Genomic DNA, 7,813 nt, shown 5'->3' on the forward strand with positions numbered 1-7,813 from the left:
CATCCCCGCAGGCGCCGTCAGGCTTCAGGTTTATCACGGCACAGGCTACCCCGCTGCACCGAAGGCCGCGCGCGCGAGTATTCTGGAGGAGCGCGGCGGGGAGGAGCGTGGTGGCCGCGAGGCGGGGGGTGAGCTCGGGTCTGCGCGCCTCGACCAATCAGCGTGCACACCGCCTGACAAGTGTCCAATCATCGGGCGCGAAGTTCGGGGGCCCCAGCGGATAATACTAGGAAAGGGAGCGGAGGTAGGGTACTGCCGTGAGGAGCGCTGCGCTGCACGTCGCTGCGTGCGTCCGCCCGCCCCCAGAGTCCGCGGTGTTAGCCAAGCCAGGGCCGCGCGACCCTTCCCGCCCAGCTTGGGGCAGAGGAAGTCGAAAGTAGCTTCAGCGAGGTGAATCGCCCAGGGCTGCCGAGGACCGATCTGAATTTTGCGGAGACCGGGATGTGTGGGGCGAGGTCGTAAGGACTTGACTCACCTTCTCCATCCCCTTTCTACCCTACTCCCTATCCAGTGGGCTCCGGGCCTCTAGCTGTCAATCCCCGATTTCGTGGCAGGGTGTGGCGACCCCGATTTCAGTTTGCAAGCACAGCCAGCAATCAAAGAGCCAGGTCCCACGCACGGCCGGATATCTTTTACCTTGGGCTGCTAGCCGGGGCCTCAGAGTCTTGGTGAGTGCTGTACTGTTGCTGGGTTGTCAGGGAGGGCAAAGGGTACGAATCGCCTTTCCTTATTCTTTCTATTTTACTTCTTGCTTTAAAGTGCAAACCGAGCCCGATGTGCATAGAGCCCGCGGGGCTCAGCCCAGAGAGGCCCAAACACTGTGGATGCTGGAAGGGCATCTGCATCTCTGTGTCCCGTGTCCCCGTGGGGCGGTAAAGACAGCCCAACACTTTGGTTATTAGTCACTTATTAGCCAGGGTGGGAAGGGTGATGAGAGGACCTCTCCAAGGCCACGGAGGGTGTCTTTGTTTAGGTGTAGGTGGATAAAGGACATTTGGGAGCCGTAGGGCAGACCTCTGTTTGAAAGGCCCCTTGTGATCAAAAGAAAAATAATTTTTACATCGACATTTTTATATTCATCATGGCCATAATGGTTAGGTATGGGGAATCCTGACAAGTGGCCTAAAGCTAGCCTAGTTGGACACAATGCTTATGTGTGTGTGTGTGATTAGTGCATTATCCAAGGACTATCCAGAAAGCGCGTGTATGACCAGAAAGAGCTTCTGTTAAAGGTCAGGTGTTCACAGAGCATTTAGAATTAATAGATAAAACCTCGTTTTGGGGGGGATTCCTGTGGGCCCTAAAGATACAAGACAGGCATGTGTGGACTGGATGTGGGAAAGGAAAGAACAGAGCTCCTCAACGGGCTGGAGGGTAGGCAGACCCAAAGGTCTGGGCCCAAGGCCTGGGGATGGTGCCTCACTGCGGCCGGTGGGTTTTGGGGTATTTTGTGTCTCCCAGAGTGCAGGCGACTGAGCTTGGGCCCCAGCAAAGCTCCACACGCCATGGCGGACCGGCAGGCAGGCCCAGCTGCCGGGGACTGGGAGATCGACGTGGAGAGCTTGGAGTTGGAGGAGGACGGCCGCGGGGCGCCGCCAGCAACGCAGCCTGAGCCCAGCCCACCACTGGCCAACGGGGATGGCGAAGACGAGGAGGAGGAGGAAGAGGAGGAGGAGGAGGACGATGAGGACGATGACGACGAAGTGGACAACGAGGGCGACGGCGAGGAGGCAGGCGCATCCCCAGGGATGTCAGGTCCGCCAGAGCAGCAGGGGGGCATACCGCCTAGGCCACCTCCGGCTCCGCAGGCATCGCAGACCCCCGTGGGGCACCCGGAGCGAGGAGCAAACGCAGGCGGCAGCGCCGAGCCGCGCAAGTTGAGCCGCACACCGAAGTGCGCGCGCTGCCGCAACCACGGCGTGGTGTCGTGCCTCAAGGGTCACAAGCGCTTCTGCCGCTGGCGTGACTGCCAGTGCGCCAACTGCCTGCTGGTGGTGGAGCGGCAGCGCGTCATGGCCGCCCAGGTGGCGCTCCGGAGGCAGCAAGCCACAGAGGTGCGTACCCACCGGGCTGTCCGGAGACGCCGTGGGGATCGGGGAGCCACAGGGGACGAGGCTGCTTCCCACACAGGCGGGTGCAGGGCCTGGGGACACCTGGCACTTTCTTGGAAGTGTGGCGAGAATACTTCTCTCTCCACGCTGGCTTTCTGGGTCCGCGGGGAGGATGGATGCGCAGGGCATCTCTGGGGAACTTCATAGAAAAGATTGTGTGGTGAAAAAGCTCTGAAATTGCTTAGGTCCGCTTGGGACGTTATTGAGAAACCACTTTATTTTTATTTCTTATATTTTAAAATTTATTTTGGTGCTGTTGGGAGGGGAAGGATTAGAATGGTTGATTCGGTGTCCAGCGTCCATCCCGACACCCAGCGCTGTATTCCTGCTGATCGTGGAAAAGAAGCACACAGCGCACTGGGTGCTTCCGTGGTCTGGGCCATTAATATAGGCTGAAGGTGGTGCCCGTTTTACAGATGAGACCAGAAGTGGCGTTGGAAGGCAGGTGCCTGCAGCTCCAGATCATGCAGCCAGAAGCTTCTAGCCCCGAGAACTACCTAAAAGCCCATAGAAGTGTCTTTGCCGCAACCCACCGTGGGGCCCCAGCTGCGAGGAAAGCCAGTTTTAAGGGAGAGGCCGTTCTTGAAAGTCAGACTTGCCGTTTCCACGTGTTCCTGCACCTGGCGAGGGGAGTTAGTGTGGGAGGCTTCATGCGGCCCCCTCCCACACTCAGGGCGGGGAAGATTTTTGATTTTACTTTTTGGTGAGGAGGGACTTGGGAGTGAATCACCATACACACCCAAAATGGTGATCCTAATGGAAAGCTCCCAAGGGCCACAGAGCACTCTCGCTGGATGTCCGAGGCGGCCCTGGTCGGGTTTTGGAGGGGCCTCTTCCCTGCATTCGGTGCGTTTCACTGCGGGCCTTGTGTTCCCTTTCGGTCCCCACGGCGTGCAGGGCTGGACACTAGTGTAGAAGGTCCTAGAAGCCTACCCACCAGGAGGTGAGAGAGGGAGTGAGCTTTCCTTGTCGGAGTGGGAGGGTTTTGTTCCCCTCCTGAGTCCCAGTGAACAATCCGGAGTTTTTGGCCAGACAAGGGAGAGTCTTAACAGATATGGACCCTCCCATATCTCCCTCAAACCCCCGCACCCATCTCACCCATTCTATTGCGTTGAGACACTAGTCCCACGTCACTGCCCAGTGGCAGGCCTGAGGCACCTTCAGCCCTACCGCTGGGTGCGGAGGATACTGTGCTGGGCTTCAGCTGCCGGGCTCCTATCGTTTATTGGACTTGCTTCCCTTCCTTCCGGATGTACCACTTCTAGCTGCTGGGCATGTCTGGGATGAATCTAGTAAAACAACCCCAGAGAAAGCTGGGTCCCTGCTCACCAGTTGGCTTGGGACTGAGCTAGCTTGTTTGCTCTTGAATTAAGGAATGCGAATATTAAATTTGTTTGGAAACGTTTTTCACATAGGATAGGAAAAATAAAGAGAGTTGCTTACATGCTTTCCTTTTCCAGTTTTCTTTCAGGGCGTTATTGATTATGTTTCTTGTGTTTACAGGACAAGAAGGGGCTTTCTGGGAAGCAGAATAATTTTGAGCGCAAAGCTGTGTATCAGAGGCAAGTCAGGACACCCAGTTTGCTGGCCAAAAGTATTTTAGAAGGTAAAGCAACACAAAATCATCACTTTAGCCTTATAACCAGGTTGAGTGATTCTTGTCATTCTGGCATGTGGTATTTTTATTAACCTGTGAAGGGGAATGTGCCTTTTACTAGAAGGTTTTGCTCTGTGGGAAAATGAATCTCACACACCTCTGTTGTTTTTGTCACTGATAATTTTCTTGTCTGCTTAATAGTTAATGGGTTAACGTGGAGTGCATATGAAATTTGCCCTACTGTGAGGGATGCACAAAGATGCACTGCCAAGTGATCCTAGAGCAGATGTCCTGGAAGGAAATAAATTTTAAAAATTATTTAGTTGTTGGACCTGTATAAATAGAATGCGTCAAGTGAGGAGTTTAACAGCCACTCACACTAACAAAGACTTCTCCTCTGGGCAATCCAACCACTAATCCCACTCTTTTTCATTTTACCATTTCTCTCCTTGGATTATCTAACATTGTGGCTATTCCACATTTTATTATTTTGATAGTTGAGATTGTAGAATCAGACGAACGAAGTGGAATCTGAATTTGAACTGTATGAAATTTCTAACTCCATGTTCTCACTTTCTCTCAAGCTTGGGGATACATTCATTTCAATTAAAATACTACTGATTTTTTAAAGCATTTCTCTGGGTGTGGAATTTATGGACCTGATAAATAACATTGATTACCTTTCATCATTGAAAGAAAAGAGTTTATATTTGCTCTAGTTACTGCTGCTTTATAAGATTCAGGTTGAAAAGCAGATTTAAAAAAATAGACATTTGAATTTTCTTTTGTGTGTGTGCATGACTTCTGAATTGAGTTTGTTCTGAACAGGCTTAAAAGTTTGTTCATGTCTTACCCTGTGCTGTGTACCTCTGACCTTATAGACTGGTTTCTGACAAGGTAAAAGTGAATTTGATTATAAACTGGGTAAACAGATTTGTAACCATAGGGACCACACTGATAAATTGAAGCCGTGCAAATGCAATTTGAGAAGTGGTAGGATGAAATGGAATAGTAAATTTGAGTAAATAACTTCCTGACAAAAACTTACCATAGAAAAAGGAAATATTAATTTTCAAATTTTATTTCATTTGCAAATGAGTACGATGAGTTTGCCACTATGTAAACACAAACATTACAATGGATCCTTCAAACAAATGTGGTTGAGACTGATAAAAATATTTATGCCATCAGGAATTCTCTTTTATGTTGTTATGCTGATTTTTGTTTTAGACTTCATGAAGTGTGTGATGACTTATGTTTTAGAGATTGCTTGTTTAACTATTTGGTTATCTGGACAACATGATTAGTGCTTGGGAAAATTTATTAGAGCAGTTATTTTCAATTACCTGTTTTGTGTGTTTGTTTGTTTTTACTGGTAGTCAGGGGTAGGGGTCTGGTTCAGTGTTCACTGCAGAATCTGTTTGACTAGTTAACAGCTCTTCTTAGTTTTCTGTATTTCTCTGCTTCCTTATGTCTTTTCTAGTTTTCTCCTCACTAATCTTTTAACTTTCTCTTTTCTCCTAGTTCTCCTTGGATTATTCTCCAACTGTAACAATGTGTACATAATGAGCCATCTTTAGAAAATAAAAGTGACATCAGCTCTAGGTATAGATATCTTTTTTAATAATGGAAAAAGATTACATGGATAGTAATAAATCATTGATTTAAGTTAAGATCAGTAGCCTTATCTCTTAGTATATAGGAACCTGGGAAGAATATTAAAATTTCAGCTTGTCAAAGTAAACAAACACACTTATAACCACAAAAACAGCAATAACAAAAAGTTATAATACGGATATCCTTTCTCCCAAAGGGCAAGTATTGAACCAATACTTTTGCTTTCTGTATAAAAAAATATTAGTGATACAGAACTGTAAACACTTGTTCTGCCAATTTGCAGTGCTTCTGCTGCCTTCTAGATTTCCAGAGATTTCTTCCCTAGATGTTAATCTTTCATATGCAATGCTTGCTTATTCTAGGCTACCGCCCCATTCCAGCAGAGACTTATGTGGGAGGGAGCTTACCTCTGCCTCCCCCAGTAAGTGACCGGATGAGGAAAAGGCGGGCCTTTGCCGATAAAGAGTTGGAGAACATTATGCTGGAGAGAGAATATAAAGAGAGGGAGATGTTGGAAGCTTCCCAAGCTGCTGCCTTGTTCCTGCCCAACCGCATGGCGCATGGACCTGAATATACCTCCTACAAAAGCGCCTACAACCCCACCCCAGTGGAACCACCAAGCAAAGACTTCTGTAATTTTTTGCCCACCTGCCTTGATCTAACCATGCAGTATTCAGGGTCTGGGAATATGGAACTAATTTCTTCTAATGTCAGTGTGGCCACAACTTACAGACAATATCCCTTGTCCTCAAGATTTTTAGTTTGGCCCAAGTGTGGCCCTATTAGTGACACCCTCCTCTACCAGCAATGTCTGCTGAATACCACCACTTCAGTTCAAGCCGTGAAACCTGGGGCCAGCTGGGACTTGAAGGGAGTACAAGTCCAGGATGGACTCGATGCCGAACATGACATGATGCCATCAAAATTGGAAGGCTCTCTGGTGCTGCCTCACACTCCTGAGATCCAGACCTCAAGAAGTGACCTTCAGGGTCACCAGGCTGTTCCCGAGAAGTCTGCATTCTCCCCACCCCGCCGGAATTTCTCTCCGATTGTTGACACGGACTCCCTGGCAGCTCAAGGGCACATCTTAACCAAGATCAGCAAAGAAAGCACCAGGTACCCTCTGCCACTTAAACATAATCCATTCCACTCATTATTCCATCAAACTCTTAGTGACAAATCAGGTCCTGAGTTGAAAACACCATTTGTCAAAGAGGCCTTTGAAGAGGCCCCTAAGAAACATAGAGAGTGTTTAGTCAAGGAGAACCAGAAGTACACATTTACAATAGATAGATGTGCAAAAGACCTTTTTGTAGCCAAACAAGTTGGAACAAAACTCTCGGTGAATGAACCGCTGTCATTTTCTGTTGAGTCCATTCTCAAGAGGCCTTCATCTGCCATCACTCACATCTCTCAGTGAGAGCCTGCTGAAATGGAAAGCTGGATTTTCTGCAGTCTCACAGGGTTCTTACCGGTTGCTATTTTTTTGTTTCAAAGAAAAAAGTTACGATGTTTGTGTAAAGAAATTTCTAATGTAAATGATGGTGATTAAAAAATTTATATTCATAAGCATGTACTTCTCACCTCATATTTAAATGTAAAGATGAAAATTTGCTTATGTTCAAATTGTAAGGTTCCACACTTTACACGTTATTTCAAAAAGCAATAAAATTGACACTGTCTTGTTAAAGACCCAGTATTTGGTGAAGTAAATAATTATTTTTTTCTAGGTGAAAGAGCTAGTGTCCATGAAATGGGGTCTTATTTTTCTGTGCTTCTTTGTATTTTCAAGTGCTCTTAATGGTTGCTGGGGGCCACAGGAAAACCCTTATAATGCCTTAGTTTTTGCATTTTGGAAGGCATGTAAATTTAGCTATTCAAGACTGAGGCAAAGTAGCTTACTGAGACCATAAGGAAGATTTGCATGTTTATAGAATCATAATTTCCTTTGATTGGACAAAGTTGAATTAAATTGAAAGGAAATCAAGTTTAATATCTTGTTCATATGATGACATAGGTTCTTGGAATGGATCTCTTAACTCTCTGGGTCCCAGTGTCCTTCTCTAATGGGGAGGTGTCGTCAAACTTTTTATAAAAACCGCTCACTTTCGCAGTGCTGGTCAACCTGGTCCCTACCGCCCACTAGTGGGCGGTCCAGCTTTCATGGTGGGCCAATCTCAGCGCTGTTTGGTTGCTCGGTAGGGACCAGGTTGACCAGCACTGCAAAAGTGGGCGGTTTTTATAAAAAGTTTGAAGACCCCTGGAAGCGTCCTTTCTCAATTGTACCTTTATTTTCTGATTTTTGCTTTGCTCTAGGAGCCCTGAACAGGTTCCCTTGTAAGGTGCAATCAGTTTAAGCCATGATAGTACATGGTTGAGCCCTCTCCCAGTTCTTCTTGTGTTACTTCTATTTCCTAAGGACTGGTGACAGCAGGCATTTAGAGGCAGGTCCAGGACTCTCAGCTGGTCCCCAAGTGTCAGCTTTATG

General features: G+C 47.6%; 1 protein-coding gene across 3 annotated transcripts; it reads left to right on the forward strand.

Moving 5' to 3' along the window:
• The first annotated feature begins 262 nt into the window (after nucleotides 1-262).
• DMRT2 (doublesex and mab-3 related transcription factor 2) lies at nucleotides 263-6,990 on the forward strand. Of its 3 annotated transcripts, none has more exons than XM_066365683.1 (5): nucleotides 263-390; nucleotides 512-668; nucleotides 1,462-2,054; nucleotides 3,615-3,717; nucleotides 5,688-6,989. In XM_066365683.1, the coding sequence occupies exons 3-5, from the start codon at nucleotides 1,506-1,508 to the stop codon at nucleotides 6,743-6,745; spliced, it is 1,710 nt and encodes a 569-aa protein (XP_066221780.1). In that variant the 5' UTR covers nucleotides 263-390; nucleotides 512-668; nucleotides 1,462-1,505; the 3' UTR covers nucleotides 6,746-6,989. The 3 variants fall into 3 exon arrangements, with proteins under 3 accessions (XP_066221780.1, XP_066221781.1, XP_066221782.1); XM_066365684.1 differs by having other exon boundaries at nucleotides 287-390; nucleotides 555-668; XM_066365685.1 differs by lacking the exons at nucleotides 263-390; nucleotides 512-668; nucleotides 1,462-2,054; nucleotides 3,615-3,717 and adding an exon at nucleotides 5,235-5,313 and having other exon boundaries at nucleotides 5,688-6,990.
• The last annotated feature ends 823 nt before the right edge of the window (nucleotides 6,991-7,813 follow it).

The sequence above is a fragment of the Saccopteryx leptura genome, chromosome 2 (genome assembly GCF_036850995.1).
Source record: "Saccopteryx leptura isolate mSacLep1 chromosome 2, mSacLep1_pri_phased_curated, whole genome shotgun sequence".
Classification (NCBI taxonomy): domain Eukaryota; kingdom Metazoa; phylum Chordata; class Mammalia; order Chiroptera; family Emballonuridae; genus Saccopteryx; species Saccopteryx leptura.